This window comes from Psammomys obesus, unplaced genomic scaffold (assembly GCF_907164565.1).
Source record: "Psammomys obesus unplaced genomic scaffold, mPsaObe1.curated_primary_1811, whole genome shotgun sequence".
NCBI lineage: Eukaryota > Metazoa > Chordata > Mammalia > Rodentia > Muridae > Psammomys > Psammomys obesus.
In genome coordinates this window covers 4,794,490-4,815,563 of record NW_026591643.1, presented here as the reverse complement: position 1 = coordinate 4,815,563, position 21,074 = coordinate 4,794,490, and the positions used below count along the sequence as shown (strand labels likewise).

Genomic DNA, 21,074 nt, shown 5'->3' with positions numbered 1-21,074 from the left:
TTTACCAAATGAACCATCTTCCCCGGCCCAGAAGAAAGAATTGGACGGCAGACCAGCATTCCTGGGCTCTCCTGGGCTCAGTCTTCAGAGGGTATCTCCCACACTGAGGGGCTCTAACCATCCCAGCTCTGATGGAGGCTGGAAACTACTCTCTGCTTCCTGCTTCTTTCCACCACTTCCAAATCTCTAGCCAGATGTGGCTTTTCCCTCTCATGAGCAGGGGTAAATGCATGTGACTGCAACCCCAGAGAGTGGCTTGGCTCAGGGACACCTTTCCACTGGCTCAGAGGACTGTGGGGGAGGGTACAGGCACCTGGTGCTTGGCACATGCAGTGAGTGATGGTTACCTGTGTCCAGGTTTCTCAGTGCCTCCTCAGGACCCAGCACAGCCTGGTATGGGGCATGTGCTCCATAACACTTGCCAAAGGCCGAGAGAGAGAACGCTCCTGTTGACTCTCCATGGGTTAGATGCAATTTTTAGAACAGGGTCTGATTCCTGCCCTTTTTGCACCCCCCCAGGGAAGCCTATCTACCCAGCATACAGCTGGTCTATGAAACAGGGTGGACATGAACTTGACCTTGGTGCCTCCCTCAGCACAGAGAACTGGTATTTGGGAGCCTCTCCCCATCCCACACCCCCAGTTCAAGCCATCAGAGGTACCTGCATCCTCTTGTTCAGCCCTCAGAGCTCCTTCATCTGGCTTTACTTGAGCTTATCGTTCCCAGATCTGCCTATGGAGGAGGCTGCTCCCCACCTCCAGTGCCCCCACCATCACCATGTGTTTAAACCCCACTCTGATTGGCTCCATGTATGAGCGTTGTCCTTGGTCTCAGTGACTGCCTGACATTACATCGACTCCAAGCACTTATTCCAAACAAGAGCAGCCCAGTCACCTTTAGGGGTACACCCAAATCTGAGCATTCTTGGCCACACACCTCCTGCAGCAATCCCTACTACACCCCCTCCTCTGCCTGAGGAGGCTCTGTCCTCTGTCAACATCCAAGGAAGCCCCAAACATTCCCATAAAGATATCCCTCATTTATCAGACTTTCTGGTGCCTTGCTGACATCGGCGTCCCCAGTTTCCAGCACCTGTAAAGATTACTCACTGTCTTGATTGAATGGGTGACAGGTTAAGAGCAGGAAGGAGCTGCTCCTGAGTGTCACAGGTCACCCTGTACAGAACCTCAGCCCCAGGGCTTCATTCAAGGCCACACTGTCCTTCCTGTCACTACTGTCACAGATTTCACGTGAACAGAGAAAACTATAGGATCAGCCTGGGAACCAGCCAGGGTCCAGGGACTGGGTGTCCACGCAAGTCTAAGACTCGAGGGCTGTATCCCATGTATCTGTGCTTAGGAGACATGAGAATTTTGTTTACCCGGGGTCCAGGCTCTCCAGGGTCCCCAATCCCGCCTGGCGTTCCAGGGTGGCCCTGCCGATGAGAAAGAAAACGAGGAGTCAGCTGTGGAAGGTGTCACATCCTCCCTTTTCAGCCCTGTGTCAGTCCTAACCCAGGGTAGACAGGTCAAAAGTCACACCAAGCCAGGGGTATGGAGAGCTAGAGATTCTGGCCATCCGGAGCATGTGCTATGTGGAACAGGACTGTGACCTGAGGCTATGGCAGGAGAGGGGAGAGGATGCAGACTTACTCCTTACCATCGACCCCTTGGGTCCAGGTGCTCCTGGGGGTCCCATCACTCCACGGTCCCCCTGTAGTGGAAACAGTTGAAACACATAGGTCACAGTTCGGTTTGGGGGACTCTGGGGACAGGGACCCAAAGGGGGGCAGGAACTTCAGAATAGTCTATAGGGTTATTCCCCAGCTCACACACACTGTCAGGTAAGCAAGTTTCAGCAGCAGGAAATCTGAGCCTCCTCTGCCAGGGAAGCAAAGAGCACGTCCCTGGGCCAGGATGGTTCCGATGAAGGGAAGAAGTAACTGCATCACCCTTTTGATCCTGGCCCACATCACGTGGTTCTCATTAGGCCTGGCACCCCCTGGACTGGGCTTGCTGAGGCAGAAACAGCCATAACCGCCTTTCCTTCTCTCTGCTCATGGCATCCCTCCTCCATGGCACGCCAGATATCAGACACCACTCATGTCCTCCAGACCAATTCAAACAGGCTGGGGAATCAGGCAAGGCTACAGCCATCCTGCCTCAGTTTCTGCAAACTCCAGTTCTCTTCTTGGGATAAAAATGAATAAAGCACCCACTGTGTGCTGACCCTACTATGCACCCAGCCCCAGGTATTCCCAGGAGAAGACACAGATCGATACCCATAATGCAAGAAACCCAGTGGGATAGGGAGATGATGGGGACCTCTAGAAAAAAAAATGCATCCTGGAGCAGGTGCAGGGGTAGGGGGGTGGAGGGAGGCAGCGTCAGGAACGGTCACAGGGGACGTGGCCACCTGGTGATGAAGGAAGCAGAAGATTCCCTTTGAAGAACCCCCAGCAAGTGACTTAGGAAGACTGGACATGGGTGGGTGGGCATGGGAACAGGGGGCCTGCTCAAAGCAAGGGTCCATAGGTGCAGAAGGGCATGAGAAACGTGAGCAACAGAAGACCAGGGCTTTGAAACTGTGTGAAAGTCACATAAGCTGTTAGCATTGGGGGATGTGGAGAAAGGACCCTGAGAACTCCCGGACAAACTTTGCAGCTTTGGGTGAATGGCTAACTATGTTACTGTTAAAATTAACAAAAGAGGAAGAGCGTAGGGAAGGTCTAGGAAGTGAGGAAGACGGAAAGTGAAGCTCTTGAGTCTGCAAAACTACAAGGCCCCTAGAGGGACGAGGGAAGCCACAGACTGCTACATGGGCAAGGGGTTAAGTTGGTAAAGCACAGCCTGAAGTGATGGACCTGGTTCAAATCCCAGCTCTGCACTTATAGTCAGGGTGGCTTGGGCCAGCCACCTGTCGGCTGGCATCTCCGTGGTCTCCTCTGAGCTTCCAGGGGCTATGAAGGCACCTGAGGCAATGCCCACTGAAGAGTGACCTTCCCCCCATCCACTGCTACCCATGCTGGGTGATGCCAGTAGGCAGCTGTGAGGGCCCAGGGCACACCCACCAATGGATGGCCACGCCAGCATCTGGTTGTGCTTATGGGTGAAGACAAGTGCTCTGGGGGTACAGGGACATAGGTTCCCAGAGAACATGGGATGTCAGAACCACAGGGAGGCGGCCCAACATCTGCAGCCCCTTTCCTGAGGGTTCATCTCCACCACATTCACTTACCTTCTCCCCCACGATTCCAGGCTCCCCGGCCAGACCAGTGAATCCCATAAGCCCCTGGGGAGGACACATCCGGAAAAATGAGTGAATCTGGGGGCAGGCTTGAATGCTAAGGTATCCTCTGAGTCCCCCCTCCCCAGCCCCCGTTATCCCCTCTCCCTGGCTTGGTGACTTGTACGGCTGGAAGTGCCGCAGAAGAGCATGGCCTCTGGGCGGCTTCCCCCCAACACTCCGCCAGATGGTTCAGATTTGAGAGCCAAGCGATGGAACTGCTGCCAGCAACCCTGGGAGCCGAGCATTCTTCCCGTGCCAGAAGCAGGCTGGGATCCCTACACACTTGGAGAACTGGAGTGTGTGTGTATGGGGGGGGAGAGCTGGGAAGAGGCCATCCGTCTCCATCTTTGGGGGTTCTGGGGCTGTTTCACAGAGAAACAAACTTGTTGACTGGGACAGAAATACCCTAACAGCCTACACCAGAGACAGCGATGGGGTTTGGGAAGTGGAGGTTTTACTGAAGGGCTTTCCTTTGATGAAAGCACATGTACTCAGATACACAGACATAAACACATACACAGACACTCACAGATACAGACACACATAGCATCTACAATGATACATGCAAAGAGACATACACAGAAACACACACACATGCGCTGTGGGCTCATGTCCCAGAGGACAGCCATTCCTCACTTCTGCAACAGCTAAATGAAACATGGGTGTCATAACTCATACCTATAATCCTAGTACTTGAGAAGCTGAGAGTGGAGCATAATCTGGAGTTTGGGTCCAGCCTGAGTGATGTAGCAAGTACCAGAAGAGGTAGGACTACAGAGTGAATCCCTCAAGAGTCAAAGCCAAACAATCAATAAATCAAATAAACTGGGGCGTTTCTAAGGTGAAAGTGCCTAGGCCCACACAGATGGACATAGACATGCACATACAGACACACACAGAGACACACATTCATACAACACACAGACACACAGACACACACACACACACACACACACACACACACACACACCTCCTTTTAACTTTTTAAACTCTTTTTAACTCTTCTGTGTGACAACTGGCCTCCGGGTCCCAGAGGCTCTTGTTAGTGGTCTTGTCGTCACCTGGAGCAAGTGAGCATGTCTATTCCTAGGACAGTTGAAGAGTCAAGGGTCCCAAGGAAGTAGAGCGAAGCCTTGCTGGAACCCCCCTGCCCTGTGTTGAGATGCACACTCAGAGGGCTCCTGTGTAGGTCGGGAGGGCAAAAGAAGTTTTGGGAGACCTCAGATGTACACCCAGACATTTCCCGGAGAATTAGGACACGGGGTGGGTGGGTTTGTCCTGTGAAGGCCGCTCCCTGTGCCTCACTTCTGACCAAAGCGAGGGGAGACCTCTGGCGACTAACAGCCCAGAGGCTGGTGCTCAATTAATCTGGAGAGCCAGGCTACCCGCCAGGGAGCTGGGAGGAGGAGAGGCGCTGCTCACTCCACAAAGCCCATTTTTCCTTCCCTGACGACAGCTGTTAATGGCTCCCAGGGGCCATGGCTCCCAGGGGCCACGAGTGTCTTGTGGCAGCAGCTAAGGGGGTGAAGGTGATTCAGTGAGTGTGCCTCCAAGCTCCCTTGTACCTTCTCTCCACCAGAGGCCCCAAAGATGTGCATGACAAAGGGGACCAGCACCATTGCCACCCACAGGATGGCCTGTCTCTGCCCAGAGACTCTTTCAGAGGTGATAGGAGGGGCCGCAGTATGTGCTGTGGGCTCATGTCCTCACTTCTGCAACAGCTAAATGAAACATGGGTGTCATAACTCATACCTATAATCCTAGTACTTGAGAAGCTGAGAGTGGAGCATAATCTGGAGTTTGGGTCCAGCCTGAGTGACGTAGCAAGTACCAGAAGAGGTAGGACTACAGAGTGAATCCCTCAAGAGTCAAAGCCAAACAATCAATAAATCAAATAAACTGGGGCGTTTCTAAGGTGAAAGTGCCTAGGCCCGCACTTGTCACTCTTATTCAAACTCCAGGTTTATGGACTCTTGAGCAAATTGGTGTGCCTATATATTGCCTACAGAACTGGCAACAATAAAGGTCCCTCCCATCCCGTGACGGCTCTGACTGTGTGGGCCAGAATCCAGGATGTCTTAACAGGGGTGGGGTCCTCCATTAGTTTCTAAAGACGGAATGCAGAGGGTCCAGGAACTTGAACAGAACAATTTACAACTTTTATATACGTTACCCTCTCATCAAAATGTTCATTTTTTTTTCTTTAGATACGCATGTATGCAATCAGCGCCAGCAGGATCTAACACTTAGGACTGTGCATCCCGGCACACGTCACTACAATCATTCCTGCACAAACCTCAAAGCATCATTGCACCTTCACATGGAGGCCACTGTTAGGCATCATTGTTGAGTGCATTAATCAAGAAGTAGACACAGGTGTGCCACATCTGGACATAGTTTCTTTATGTATCATGGTATAATCGGTTGCTTTTGAATCCTTCACTTTATGCACTTAAATCTACTTGAAGGAGGGGTCTACGGGCTTCCTTAGCTTGTCTAAGGCACAGAGAGTGGTCAGAGCCCTGGAGAAAATTACTTCCAAGGATCCCTGTGTCCTGACAGTCTAGGGTTCCAGGCCAACCATTAGCATAACTATGCACTATGCTGTTTTTTTCCAGGCAGGAAATACGGCTAGGCTGCTGCAGCCTCCCCAAGCTCCTGGCTTCCCACAGAACGCGCTCAAATGGCACTGAATGATCTCAAACGTCTTGGCTTCACCCAGCTTTAATTCCTATCTCTCTCAGCAGATGTCACAGGCCTTTCGAGGAAGCCTGTCCCATGTGCGCCGCACGCCCTGGATGACACCCCTGGACACAACTAAATTCTTCTGAGCCCCCAGGATTCTTTGTCCTTCTGAGGTTCCTGGAGGACCATGATTATAGGAGTGGAAACTATCACCCACACTCCATGTGGAGCCGTGAGGCCAAGCTTGCAGGGGCACTGGGGCCTGGCGGAAGGGCCCAGGAGAGCCATCCACACAGTACCCAGAAGTGCTCCTCAGACTGGGAGAAGAGGGTGGTGATCCTCAAACTTCTTTTGACTGACAAGTGGTAATCTTTGTCCTGTGGACCTTGTTCCTGCTTCTCAGCTATCCAGAACCTCTGTTTTGAGGGTTGCGCCTCGAGCCTCTGGAGAATGGAGCTATTTCTCTAGTTGAGGCAGAGGTTCTAAACCTTCCTAATGACCGTTTAATACAGTCTCTTATGGTATAGTGACCCCCAACCATAAAATTATCTTCTTTGCTACTTCATAACTATAATTTTGTTACTGTTATGAGTTGTAATGTAAATATTGGATATGAGGATTGGCTTAGGCGACCCCTGTGAAAGGGTCATTCAACCCCCAAAGGGGCCACAACACACAGGTTGAGAACTACTGAGCTAAGGGAACAGCAGTCATTTTGGGGAACTCTCTGGTTTAACCCCAATTCAGAGAGGTGAAATCACATTGACCTTTTGAGCAAATGCACCAAAAATTCAAGGACCTCCCTTCTTTGGGAGTGTGTCAGAGGCCTGGCTCTGGTAAGTTACCACAATGGACTTAGCAAGTGCTCCACAAGGAAGCCACTGTGCTGACACCATCACTAACTTACCTGTTCACCCACAGGCCCTGGCCGCCCAGGATCCCCTGGTTCCCCCTGCAAAAGAACAAAAAAGAGGATAAGGCCAGGTCAGGAGGTAGGACACTGAAACAGCTTGAGGAAGTCCCCAGGGCTGAATGGCCATAGGTGTAATTGGTGAGGATGAATCAGAAGCCCAGACTCCAGACTTTGGCCTTGAAGATTCCAAACAGCTAGCAACCAAAGAACATCACCCCGACGCTACAGCCTCGCTTCCTCTGAGTGGATAGCAAAGTTCCCCAGCATCCTGACTCCCGTGGGACTTCCAACAACCTAACTCATTTTGTTATGGTGGCAACTAAGGTCCAGAGGGGTGAAAGGACTGTAAGGTCACTCAGCCAGGTAGATGTAGGGCTAGAATTGGGACCTTGGTCAGCCTAGCTGATGCCCATTTCCATGCAGGCTACCCACAACAGGAATTGCTGGGAATTGCTGGGAAAGATCATCAAGAAGTTAACCTCCCCACCCCTCCAAAGCTTTGCCATCAGCAAAGATAAGTCTTAAGGAATCGTATCTCTGTGCTGGGCTCAGCCTTTCAGCTTCTAGTACCTGTTGGCCTGGCATGGCTTTGCCTGGCAGCTATGGTCTCTGATGAACAGATATTACTCTATAAGTGGCCACAGCAGCCACAGACTCTCCATAGTATGAGTGGATTAGTGATCAACAGATGTCCTGGGATGAATCTGCCCTCCATAGAACCCCAACCAGTATTTAAGGGACTGTGGCAAGAGCTCAGAGGGCAGGATGCAGGGACAGGAACTTAGAAAGAAAATACAACTCATGTGTCCTAGTCATAGTCTCATCCTCTCCTCGGTTTCTCCCCAGATGTCATTCTTAGAAATCCTGGCAGGGCCAGGCCAGACACATGGCCATTCTCTCACTTGGAGGAAAGCTGTCACCAAGGCCCAAGGGATCCTCCAACTGTTTCCTACCCTCCTCTTTCCAACACATCCATAGACTTATCCCTTGAAGGGCTTTCCTTGGAAATGATGGTAATCTTCAGTATCAACCTGACTGGCTTTAAAATAGGCATGAAAACACAGGTGTGTCTACAATGGTATTTCTAGGGAGGTTTAACTGAGACAGGATGACTCACTCTGAATGGGAGCAGTCCCAACCCAGGGGCTGGGACCCAAATGAGTGAAAGAAGGGAAAGGAGACAGGCAGCCTACCATGTTTTCTGCTTCCCGCTCTGAGGCCCAACTACATGGCCTTGCCACCATGAACTCCATAGCGCCTTTCCTGCCATGGTGACCTATACCTTCTTAAAATGGCAGCCAAAATAAATCCTTCTTCCCTGTGCTAGCTAGTTTTATGTCAACTTGACACAAGCTATAGTTATCTGAAAGGAGGGAACCTCAGTTGAGAAAATGCCTCCCTAAGATCAGGCTGTAGGCAAGCCTTTAGGGTACTTTTATTAACTAGTGATTGATGGGGAATGACCCATGGTGGGTGGTGCCATCCCTGGGCTGGTGGTCCTGGGTTCTGTAAGAAAGCAGGCTGAGCAAGGCATGAAGAGAAAGTCAGTGAGCAGCGCCCCTCCAGGGCCTCTGCACCAGTTCCTGACTGCAGGTTCCTGTCTTACTTGAGTTCCTGTCCTGACTTCCTTCTATAATAGACAGTGATCTGGAAGTGTAAGTCAAATAAACCCTTTCCTCCCCAACTTACTTTTGATCATAGCATTTCATCACAGCATAGTGACCTTAACTATGGCATTCCTTAACTAGTTTTCTGTCAGGTATTTTGTCTCTGAGATAAGAAAAGTGGCCCACTCCCTTAGTGGGGTCAGTTCTTGTTTTGATCATTAAAAGTAAAAAGGCCCATCAAAAACATAATGCCTATTTATTGTACAGCGGGGGCTATACAGAGGCCCTGAGGGGAAACCAGAAATCTCCCCCTTAGGTGAAATACTGCCAGTCTCTTGCCTGCTCCGTACAGGAAGGGGCAGGTGCCACCGCTGCCCACATTCCCATTCACAGCCTGCTCCAGCGCATCTGTGTCTGGAGTGGATCCTGTTACTTGAACAATCCCCTTCTGTTGGACGCCTAGGCTAAGCCTACTTACTTCTGCCTCCTCTATTACCAATACCACTTTTTTATGTCAACTTGACACAAGCCATAGTTGCCTGAGAGGAGGGAACCACTTTCCCCCCTCCCTTTCCACTAGTCATGAGAATCAGGACTTTTCAGAGGGCTTTATATGTCAGACCCACCTCCACTTCCTACCTCTCCGCTCCCCCAAAAGGCATGCCATAGCCTCCTCACCTTAGAGCCATCCGGGCCAGGCCTCCCAGGAAACCCCTTTCTTCCAGGCTGACCCTGCAACAGAGATTCACATGGAAGGGGCTGCTACAGACGGTGCTGAGGGACCATGGGAGAACTCCAGGAGCCCAGCACAGGGAGGTACGATGCCGTGAGGGGACAAAAGTAGACACCCAATGTCACCAGTGTCAAAGACTGTCTCCAGCTATGTGGCTTCAGCATTGCCTCCTCATTCCCTGGGCTGATCTGCTTTCTAAGGGAGAGGACCAGAAGAGGTTGGGCAGAGTGCCTGGGCACAGGTAATGCAAACTCTTTGTTGTGGTGGTCTTCCAAATGTGGTCAGAGAACTCTGAGATCCCAGGGACCCTCTTAGGAGGTTCAGGGTGAACATCTGCGTCACAGAGGCCCTGAGATGCCCTGTCCCTTTATCACTCCCCCTCACGGATGTGGTGAACTTTTCAGAGGCTCTGTGACACACGGTGTCATCACAGACTGATGCAGACACGGAAGTGAAGATCCAGCTGATTCACCAGAGGGACAATTAAAGAGGTTTGCAAAAATGGGAAGGCAATGCCTCTTTTGTCCCACTCACTTGTTTGGCTTTAGAAAATACAGTGATTTGGGACCCATAGAAAAGATTTCTGCTTCTGAGAAATAGGTTTATCGTTAATATCCACTGAATTGATAAACACATTTAGAGTGCGTTCATTTGAATTATTCACATCAAGAAGACGTAACCCACACTAGCAAATGTTCTCAGGTGCTCTATCCTTTTTGAATGTAAAGAGATACTGAAATCAGAAGCCCCATGGACTGACAGTCAACACCATTGCTGGGGTACAGGTGGGCCACAGCGATGTCCCGCAAGACAGCCAGAATCTGGGGAGGGAGTGGGCAGCCACCCCCACACCCTAGTTGTGGAACCCAGGGCTAGATCTCCCACTCTGCCAGCCTCTATTGTTCCTCTCTGACAAGACTGAGCAAAGTGAGCGGCTCCTGGGAAAATACATGAGGAGACAGCTGCACAGAATCCAACAGACTCAAGCAGGCATGTAAGGCCATGGACACCAGCCTTCAGCCTCTCTCCTTAGGCCACTCGTGTTCTTTGACTGGCCACAGGCCTCCCTGCTGGCTGCTCTCCAGACCACTAGTCAAATGTTGCCCTGCCTGTGCCCACTGGCTCAGCTCCAGGAAGCCCCGCCTCCTCCTGGCCAGCAACACTCACCTCCAAGCCAGGGACTCCTGGTGGCCCCATGGGTCCTTCATCTCCCTAGAGTAGGGGACATGAGAAAAGAAAAAAGACAAAGAAGAAGGCTAACGTAGGATTCTGGGAGGACTTGTGCTATAGAAGGCAAGGTGCAGAATGTGCAAAGCCCTCAAAGCTACATGGAGTACCCGGCCCACAGCCTGGTCCCCACGGTTTGGGAGGTGCTCACCAGTCTCTACCCAAATCCCAGTGTCTGAGATATTGAAGTATGGGACCTCAGGCTGCATCTCAAAAGCAGAGTCAGTTCTGAGCTCTGCTGTCTACTCCATAGCAAAAATTATCCTTGGCGTGCCTCAGTATCCCCAGGGTGAATCCTTAATGACAGGCTCAGCTGAGTCCTAGAGGGCAGGGTGACATCTTGTTTTAAAGATGCCATGCCACCCTGCACACAGCACTCAGGAAGGCACAGTGTCCTGATGAATGAATGAAGGAGTGAGTGAGTGAGTGACCTCACAAGCCCAGAGCCTGGCTCAGTAATGGTTTTCCTGAGCAGCTATGTGAACACAGATAGAGGCCTAGGCTGCAATTGTCTCTCCCTTCTCTTCCTTCCATTCCCATTCCTGAACATGACCCTCCAGCCCTCTGAAGATCACAGCAGTCTCCAGCCTGATCCTTCTGGCAGCCTGGGCCTGACCACAGGCCCTTCAAAGTAGCCCCATGTGGCAAGCATCTCCAGTTTCCAAGAAAGCAGCCCCATGCAGTGACTCCCAGAGCCAGCACTGGGACTCTGCCAGACCCACACCCAACTCAGAGAAAGAATCGTGTCAGCAAAGGCCTGTTTGTGGTTGCTCATTCTCCCAGAGATGTGTACCATGATGCCAAGCAAAACTCAAGAATGCAAAAGCCAGCCTACCCATGGAAAGCCCACTAGGCCTGAGGGCAGCTCCTCCCCATCAGGTACAGGTGAATTCCGCTGACATACCAGCTAGGAAAGGCATAGCATTCCCATGGTGCCCGAGTGGCTCTCAGAAGCATGTGTGGGAACAGCACAGGATCTGAGCATGAACGCTGGGCTGAGACGCACCTGGATTCTCATCAAGACCCTGCCTGCTACTAACATGGGGCTTGGCAGTCATTTCCCTCTCCGGATCCCCAAGGACTCACAAGAAGGGTCTGACATTTCCTATCCTCTCTATTGACACTGATAAACCTGACCGGTGTGAAAGGAAGCCACTTGTCCCACCATGTCAGAGAAGAGTCACAGGCAGGGATTGGAATGGAACAGATGCTCTGGTTATAAAATCTGAAGTGGCTCTGGCCCCTTCAAGGCTTTGGTACCCTGGACAGAGCCATCTGGGTGTTAGGACAGGCTAGAGAAGACAAAGAGGGACAGGAGGGAAGCGGGTATTCTCACCTCAGGCCCCAGATGTCCAGGGGGGCCAGGCAGGCCTCGGGCTCCAGGCTTACCCTGGGAAAAGGGAACAGAAAGAGTCTCAGAAGTACCTTCACTCACGTCGGGTTGGCAGGACTCCTGACACGGCAACTACCTTGGGCCCTGGGGCTTCTTCAGCCAAGGACCTTATGTGGGAGAGGACTTACCTTCATGCCTTCAGGGCCATTGTCCCCTGGGGGGCCAATGTCTCCTGGGAAACCCTGTGGGAAAGCAGACAGCCAGGTCACCTGGGCTGGTTGACCGGTGCTCAGAACATCTCCCCTTGCCACACCCCATTAGTATCCACCCCTTCCACTACTGTCATGTGACCTGGACTAGGTCAGCTACTTGATCCCTTCTCTTCAATCCAGTAGTCTGACTTTTCAGAGTGGCTGAGAAAATACAGAAGGAACTGAGTGGAGTGACCCGACTTTAACCTTAGCACTGGGAGGAGGCAGAACCAGGAAGATGATTTCAGGGTCATCCTTAGTTACATATCAAGTTCAAGACAGCCTGTGCTATGTGAGACTTGTTGAGAGGGAGGTGGGGGGAACAGAGATACAGAAGACCATTTAGGAACATATGAAGGCTGTCACCACATGGTCATCTGGCTCAGAGGATGGAGTTCCAAGTTCCGGGGATGCTGAGCCCTGAATCAACTGTCCCACCTAAGAAGCCTTACCCATGAGCCATGACTTGCCACATTGGCTGTGAAGAGGAAACTTTTCATGTCCTCTTTACGGAGGCCTCTCTTATAAGAAGCTAGAACTCCCAAGATCCACTGCCAGAGTGCTAAACTCTGACACTGTCCCATCCTGGCCTGAAGCTTTGAGGGGTCAATCCCCACCGGTGACCATGCAGCAGACAGTTCAAGCCTGGAGCAGACAGGCCTCCTTCCACTGAACACGCTGGTGCTGGGGACCCCTTTCCCTACCCCAGAGGCTTGCTCCTGCAAACCAGGAGCAAAGCGCCCTTTGGCTTAGCTGTGCCTAGTAGGCCAGTTTCCATAGGTCAGAATGGAAACATCCCTCTCCATATTTCATGTGAAATAACTCTTAATCCAACCTAGAAACCCATTCACTTAGGGCAGCCATACTCCTTAAGTCAAGGCCTTTTTTCCCCCCTGACTCTCTGTGACTAAAACTCTTCTCCTACTTTGTCTCCTTATGTTGGTTTTTCCTTTCTTCCTTTTAACCTTAGACTACCTATTTCTGTTAAATCTTTTTGTCTTTCTTCCCCATGGCAAAGTTACAAGTGGTTCTGAGTATTATTTTTTTTTCTTTAGATAGTCTCACTGTGTAGCCCAGGCTAGCTTGGAACTTGCTATGTAGACCAGGCTGGTCCTGAGTTCTCAGACATCACCTGCTGCCTCCTGAGTGCTGGGATTAAAGGCCTGTGCCACACCACACTAGGAATACAGCCCTGAATTTAGAGCTGGCACTTTGAAGCTAAAGTTTCTTCAAAATGGGACCAAAACCCTGTCGTGTGACTCACTCCCTGTGTGAGGGGCGAGTTACCCAGCCTCTCTGGCTTGGTCCTGTAGAGGAGTCACTGGATCACTGGGCAGGCTGAAATGGGTGATGAAAGCCAAGTGCTTATATTGGCACTTGGCAGTGAGCACTCGATAGAAATTTGCATCCGCGAGAGCTTGGTCCCTTGTGTTGGGAAACTACCCCTGCCTGGGGTTACTCCTCTGCTGTGGGAGCACAGCAGCCAGGCCCCATTCAGTTACAGTGTTGACTAAAGGGGGCATCTCAGTCAGGCAGCTCCGAGCAGGGCCTCCCTCCCTCATCCTGAGGGCCAGATAGTAGCAGTAAAGACACCAGCACATCATGGCTTCTGCCTTCTCCAGCCAGAGCCACTCCTGGCTATGCAGTCAGCCAATCAAAGCAGCACAAAGATAGGCCAGGCAGACCCCAGAGGGACCTGGGAGCCAGACTCAAGCTGAACTGCTACTGAACAGCTGCCCTGAGGTGGTCTCTCCTGGGTTTTCCCCCATCCCTAAACAGAGGCAGCACTCGCCATAGTATGGCACGTTTTCTTTCTCTCCCAGCTCTCGGCCCAAGAAGAACCTCAGCAGTCCATCAGTCCATATTCAGGAGTAAGCTTTCCTCCTTCACTAGCCAGGCTGCTGAGAAATCCAGTCAGGAGCCTTTTTCCACAATGAGCAGCAGATGGAGGAGAGGCCAAGTTCATTTGTCTAAAGATAGGGCTGTGCCCTGGCCAAAGTCAACAGAGCGAGAGTCAGGCTGTGGCTTTTAGGAAGCACGCCCTCATCCATTGGGGGAAGACTATGAGTGATCTTTGGAAAGCTTGGGAGAGCCGGTAGGGCCAGGCTCTTTCTTCCCTTGGCTGCAGGAATCTCGTGGAGGAGCAAGGTCCCGAGGCCAAGGAGCTCTGAGAGAGAGATGGGAGCCCTGGCTGGGGACTGGGTAGCAACAAGCCTGAGGTGGACAGAAAAGGTGGTTGGGATAGCATAATGCTTCTGGAGGGGCCCAGGCTAGTGGAGTCAGAGTGAGTGTCCATTTGGCATGGCCTGGAGAGGTTCATCACCGCGAGTATCGGCAGCTGCCAGCTGTTCTCCAGGCTCCCGGGGCTCAGCTTGCACCACCTCCCTTCTTTGTCTCACGTTCTCCAGAAGACCTGCATCAGTGGCTACTTCTCCCGCCATGCCTACGAGCACTGGCCCCCAAGGAGAGGCCAGGGCAAGAAAGCTCCAGAGGAGGCCTGCAGCTCCTCAAGGGGGTGAACAGCAGCCCTGGAGGGCTTCAGAGATGCCTCTGTGGGAACCACAAGTGTTGGGTTGGCCACCCCTGGGGAAGGACTCTGAGGTTAGGTTGGGGAGCTCCTGGGTGAGGCAGGACAAGCTGAGGAGGGAAGGGGAACAGAGGGTACTGCCCTGCGAGTATCTGCTCATTTTCCTTTCCTTTCCTTTTTTTCTTTCTTTTCTTTTTCTTTCTTTCCTCTCTCCTTCTCTCCCTCCCTCCCTCCCTTCCTTCCTTCCATCCTTCCTTCCTTTCTTTTTTGACAGAGTCTAGCTACATAGCTTAGGCTGACCTTGAACTCCCAATCATCCTCCTGCCTCTACCCCCACCCAAATGTTGGAATACTACCATGCAACACTGAACCCATTTCTAGCCGTGGCCTTTTCTCTCATTTCATGTGTGATCCATAGTAAGTCCTTCACTATCTCTGGGCACAACACTAAGCCATAGTTAAGACGAAAGAAGAGAGACAAGGATAGAGAAAGACAGAGAGACAGAGTCAGAGACAGACAGCCATCACATACCTCAGGACCAGGAGGTCCAGGAAACCCAAGTGAGCCTTTGTCTCCAGCTTTGCCCTGTGGAAGAGAGAGGATCACTACACAGACAGGATGAGCACGGGTGCTACCTTCCATCAATATCCTATCCTCAGCTGAAGGTAGTTGGAAAGCTCTGGAACTACATGAGTGAGAGATGCCTAGTTGGCCAAGGAGAAGCAGTTACTGAAATGTTTTGCAATGTGTACCAGCCAGGAGACCCAGGCAAGTCATTTCAGCCTTCAGAATCTAAACCTCCACATCAAGAAATAGAAGCAGCCATCACCACCCACCCTCTGCACCTTGAGTGTGGGCAGTAAGCACGCAAAGAAAGTGACAAATAAAAGGGTGTGGCACATCCTAAGATTCAGTGACATGGGATTGATGACATCAGTGGTGTCCTTGGGCATGCAGACTCTGGTTCCAATTAGACTCCATTGGTGTGCAAGGCCTGAGACCTGTCTAGTACCCAGCATGACTCCTGCCCCCTCCCAGGTTTTAGAAACTCTATCCAGAAAACTGGCCAGTGGCCATGTGTGCCTCACTCTGCTCAGGTCCAGGACTCCTGGTGAACAATGGGTACTCTTGGATGTGAGTACAACCCCAGCCATGGTCCATAAGCCGATGGAGGGTACTGACCTCAATAGCACAAAGCTACAGCCAGGTGGAGGGATGAGGAGGAACTTACCAGAGGCCCTGGCTTCCCTCGGGCACCGGGGAACCCTGGCAAGCCTTGACTTCCCTGTGAAAGAAAAAGTAAACAAGGCTATCTGAGAGTAGCCATGCCAAGTGCAACCAAAGGTATCCTCCTGCCAGCCCAGGCCTAGAAAGTAGATCTTCAGGAAGGATGAAGGCCTCCCTCTCCTGCCATAGCCTTGGTCTGAGCTCACACTTGTTTTCACCCTCAAAGCCTGGGTACCAGGGCTGGGAGCTGCCCTGGCCTACTGCACAGGACCCTGGGAATCTTGGTCCATACTAGTCCTGCAGTGCCCTTCAGGCCACATGAGACCAGAGCTCAAGAGAAGAGCAGCCAGTCCTGTACATAATAACACAGACATGGACACTGGCTCAGGACAGGCCAGCTTGCAGAAAGGGAGGGGGGGGGTTAAAATTTGGGCCTGGTGGGCTGGCCAGGAGAGGTCCAGATGTGGCCACATGGTGTAACCCAGGCAGAAGACCCGGTCTCATCAGGCCACAGCTGGCCTCTAGAGATCAAGGGCACCATGGTTCATCCTTTGTTCCTCTGTCAGCACAGCCAGTCCCTTCCTCCTTTCTTCCTTCCCTCCAGACAACTTGTCCTGAATTTTCACTGTTTAGTGCAGGACCAAAGCAAAAGTTTCAGAGCAGTCTAGGGCCCTGTTACTCAAGGAATTCAGTCTGCAGAAGGCTAGCACAGGTCCCTGAACTAAGGAAAAGAGTATTGTGAGTGAGAGACAGACATTTGCCCAGGACATCAGAGGCCACTTTCTGAGAAAGTAGAAACACAATGGCATCTGGGCAGGGTGGTGCAGAGGCCAGGGGCTGGGTTCAGAAAGAGAAGTGGTGTGTCCAAGAAGTCAAGGTTCCTAGGACAGTTTAGTGGTCCGGAACACAGCCAAGGGAGGAAGAGTGTTGGAGGGACTAGAGACTGAGTTCCCGTGCTACTGGGTGGAGCACAAGGACTTGTCCCTAAGAACATCTGGAAACCATTGACAGTGTCTGAACAGAACAAAGATGTGCCCTCAGAAGGACCATTTGGGGGCAGTGAGGAAAGGCAGACTCAGATAGGTTGCAGAGGCCTGGAAAGAAGTTCAGAGGCCTATGCGGTCCAGGGAGAAGTGATGAGTAGGTGGATGGGAAATGCCACCTGACGAATGGGCCCTAGACCAGAAGAATGAGGAGGGGGGTAGGGCTGGAGGCATCAGACAAAAATTACCTTGTCTCCTTGGAAGCCAGGATCTCCTGACACGCCTGGCACCCCTTGTTCACCCTGAGTACACACCAGCAAAGAGATTATGAGGAGGGGCATGCACCCGAAAGCTCTCCCTGAATCTGCAGAGCCTTGTGAAGGCTGTTCTTGTGGCCAGCAGCAGCCCTGGCTGTAGAGGGGTCAAGGACCCATCCTCTACGTGGAGCAAGAAACTCCAGGGTGAGGGGATCCCTGCCATCCTGCGGCAGCTCAGAGCACTGCCAAGGCCAGCTGGCCCTTTCATGGAGAACACTGGTTTTCTCGTAGGACAATTTCTTTATCCTTCAGCCTCTTCAACACACAAGGGTGAAAGCTGCAGGGACAACAGCCCAATCGCTATGCCTGCTGTGAGCTGTCATCCCTGTCTTCCTTCTGTACCAGCAGCTGGCTTCTAATTAACTGCTTTTAATCAGCTATTGTGGGAGACACCAGATAGCCGGCTTGTTAAGACTGTGTGCAATGGGAATCAAATGGGCCCGGACTGAGCTCTGGGTGGGTCCCTTCTATGATGGACTGAGAATGTTTGGTGAAGGGACTGGCAGTGGGGACCTCCTCTACACCCTCCTCCTGGTCCAGTTCTGTGCCCAGGCCAGATGGAGAGGCGCCTCCTCTTAGGGCTGAAACCATCTCAAAGCCCTTCTCAGTAGCCTCCTAGCTCTGGGTACTGAGAACTTCTGTCCCAGCAGTGGGAGGAAGTAGTAATGTCAGAAGACCAAGGTGGCAGCAAAGGCTGTGACATGGCATACACTATACCATCAGAACAAAAACTGGAGTTGAAAAGATTTTGTTTGTTTGGTTGCTTTCTTTTGGTTTGTTTATTTGTTTGCTTGTTTTGAGACAGGGTTTCTCTGTGTAGCCTTGGCTGACCTCAAACTCACAGAGATCCGCCTGCCTCTGCCTCCCTGAGTGCTGGGAAAAGTTTTTATTTTATTTTATTTCTTGCTTTTTGTTTTGTTTTATTTTTTTTTTTCTATTTGGAAAGTCTTGTACAAGGTTGTAGAGTTTGGGGAGGTATTCTCTCTCTCTGTCATGTGCAAAGAAGGGCTGAAAATATTAAAATAGGAGAAAAGGAAAGCGTAGAAGTCACCTAGTAAACCAGGAGAGGATCTGGAGAGCCAGGCTGAGCAACAGCCCACCCCAGGATATGTTTTGCCTGGCTTAGGTCCAGGTGGGGTTATGGAAAATCAGAACAAGCTGGAGAACACAGGGGTGGATGATGGCTCCGTGGTCCTGGGAAGGCTACAGGGATTGTCTACATGGCCACCAGAGCACATGCGGAAGACTCTGACCCAGCCAAGGGGCAGGACAGCTTTCCCTCTCTCCGTCTTCCAAAACGGCTTTGACCAACTTCCTCTTTCTTCAGTTTGTTTCAGAGTAAACACTGTAAGTGCCTCTGGTGGCCTCATCAGCTGCTATGACAAGGACGCGGTGGACCAGGCTCATGTGCAGGCTTCCCAGCACTACAAACTGCTGGCCGGCCTTGCCCAGCCGCCTGTGCCAGGCCCTCTGCCACACTTCATCTACCCATTTCCTTTCTCCTTGGCCAGGACTTGAGGTATTCCACAGAGCTGATGTCTCAAGCCTCAGAGCAGACGGGTGTCAGGACCCCATCACCCCGCAAGCCCTTCATTTCCAGAGAGGGCTAGATGGAGGGTCTGGAAGAACAGTACCAGGCAGAGCCTAGAAGGGCCTCCACAGAGTCTTATACACTTATGGGAGAAGACAAGAGAGGTAGCAGTAGGCAAACAGAGCTGAAGTCAGCACCCCTCTTGCTGGCTGCCTGAGGAGAACTGGATAAAAACATCTAGCTCTATCCACTTTTGGAGTGGGTTGGAAAATTCCATTTCCTAAGAGCCCAGGAACTCTGATTAGCTCTGTCCATAAAGCATGGACTTTGATTTAGTCAATATCTTCCCTTCTCTTGGGCTCAGTTTCCACAGTTGTCACTTGTAGGTTCTAGAACAAGTGGCTTTCCAGAGCCTCGTCCACTCGACCTTACGACTTCCATTCTGCTCAGTGGTGGGACTCGAGAGAACACAAAGGTACAGCCATCTGACACAGGTGCAGGAACCTGGTGAAGAGAGGCTGAGTAGTGGGTCCACTCCATGTGAATTTGTAGGGTGCTGCCCCTAAGCATGCCACACTCCGGCATTTGAAGCTCACATAGAAACTGGTGGGAAAGGAAGAGATGTCTGCATGAGGCAGAGCATGCCTACATTCTCCAGGTATCTGTCATTCTGATGTTGTGTGATCCAGGCTAGGGGCTGTCTGTTTCTGGGCCTTGGGACTCACCTCCCCTTTCCAACAAGGTTTGGCACAGGGCTGAGACAACACAAGTCCAGTGGCAGGGTGTCCAGCACAGGCCTAGGGGTGGCCCTCCCAGTGGCCGTGGGGAAACAGGGGGTGCCTAGAAGCTGGTCTGGGTTCCCATAGTACTTTAGCCTGGGTGCTCTCCAGGGCTGGATTCTCGGAGCCGCATAGGGATAGCCAGACCTATGTGAGCTGGTCCTCTGAGGTCTCCATCCTCCATGCTCTGAGTCTGTGACCCCTGCCTGCCTTGCTGTCATGCTCTGCATTTGAGACTCAGGGATCAGCCTTGACTTAGAATAGACCCTTGCTTGACTCCACAGCTCTGCCTCTCCTATCTGCCTCAACCATCAGGCCCCCACAGCTGTCTACTTGAGCCCCCCACACAAAGAAACCAGAAGAAGCCAGAATGGTAGGCCCAGAGGACTGAGGAGAGAAGACACAGTGAGAGGCAGAGGAGCCAAGCAGTGAGGATCCCAGGAGAGGGGCATTCGGATAACCCACGGGCAGTAAGGGAGAGTTCCGATCACCTTATCACCTTTCAGTCCGGGCTCCCCCACGCCGCCCATCAGTCCCTGAAAAACAGGCCAAGGCCACAGAAGTCAGGAACAGACATGTTTCAAGGCCCTAAGCTGGGTCCCCACCCTGGGGCTCTGTATTCTTATGAGAAAAGTAGGCAGTGAGGACCACTTCACAGGGCAAAGGGTTACGTGAGGAGCTAAGACCCTCATTCCTAAACCAATCTCGAGAAGGAGAGGTTGATGGTGAGGGCATGGGCTGTCCTTAGCAAGTCTCTCCTACTTATGGGGACCAAGCTCACTGCTTACCATGAGGTTTCTGCATCCCTGGCCATGACTCCCACATCCCAGAACCACATTGGCCTCCCACTCAGCTTGTGGACTTGGTGTCCAATAAAAACGCCTGGCCTAAATGACACACAGATGCTGGCCAGCTCTTGGGCCAAAGCACTGAGCTTCCGACCAGCCTCTCCCATTTTCCCTCCCAGTGACATCCTTCTGAGGTGCCCGATTATGGTGGGGCTTGAAGTTAGAGAGCCCTCATTTAACTTACCTTCATGCCTTTGGGTCCTGGGTAGCCAATTGGACCCAACGTTCCCATGTCACCCTGGGAAGAGACAGAAGGAAGACATTATGAGAGGTGGCCCTGGGGGCAGACCTGAAGGGAGGATCCTCAAGATCCCAGGGGTTGGACTGGAGATACAGTTCACACCCTAGCGCCGATCTTGAAATTAGAAGTGTTCTGCATTTGCTTGCACTGGAGTCAGAGCCAGCTACAGTCCCTGACATTGGCCAAGTCTCAGTAGCCACGCCACCCCTCCCAGAACTTCTCATGACACGGAAAGACCTCTGTCCACTACATAAAGAACTCCCAACTTCTTTGGACTTTGGTCTCCTCTGCAAAGTGGGGACACGGATTCTGTGCTCTGGGGTCGCAGAGAGTTAACTACAGGTTGATTCTTTGGGGTAAGAGCTGAGAAACACTTCCTGCTTTCCAGAGCAGCTGACTACCTTCCTGCAGGAGGCAGTTTGGGAGCTCTATATTGCTATGGTCCCTAAGACGCTGAGGTAGGCTCTTGGACCACTACAGCCTTGGGGGACCCAGCTGTCGGTTGGGAACAACAGGGCTCCTGGGCTTGGGAGGTCTAGTGACCCCAGAGGTGTTCTCCACAGGGTAGTGACCCCAGAGGTGT

At 51.9% G+C, this 21,074-nt stretch overlaps 1 protein-coding gene across 6 annotated transcripts in view; it reads right to left on the bottom strand.

Moving 5' to 3' along the window:
* Col27a1 (collagen type XXVII alpha 1 chain) overlaps positions 1-21,074 on the bottom strand; it is a 118,570-nt gene that overhangs the window by 38,174 nt on the left and 59,322 nt on the right. For 5 of the 6 annotated variants that reach the window (XM_055611670.1, XM_055611669.1, XM_055611671.1 and 2 more), the window contains exons 15-27: positions 20,435-20,488; positions 19,894-19,938; positions 17,024-17,077; positions 15,797-15,850; positions 15,097-15,150; positions 11,975-12,028; positions 11,790-11,843; positions 10,394-10,438; positions 9,172-9,225; positions 6,881-6,925; positions 3,238-3,291; positions 1,660-1,713; positions 1,382-1,435 (exon numbers count right to left, since the gene is read on the bottom strand). In XM_055611670.1, coding sequence (XP_055467645.1) covers positions 1,382-1,435; positions 1,660-1,713; positions 3,238-3,291; positions 6,881-6,925; positions 9,172-9,225; positions 10,394-10,438; positions 11,790-11,843; positions 11,975-12,028; positions 15,097-15,150; positions 15,797-15,850; positions 17,024-17,077; positions 19,894-19,938; positions 20,435-20,488 — 675 coding nt within the window. The remainder of the gene's footprint in view (positions 1-1,381; positions 1,436-1,659; positions 1,714-3,237; positions 3,292-6,880; positions 6,926-9,171; positions 9,226-10,393; positions 10,439-11,789; positions 11,844-11,974; positions 12,029-15,096; positions 15,151-15,796; positions 15,851-17,023; positions 17,078-19,893; positions 19,939-20,434; positions 20,489-21,074) is intronic. The other variant, XM_055611672.1, reaches the window with a different exon arrangement.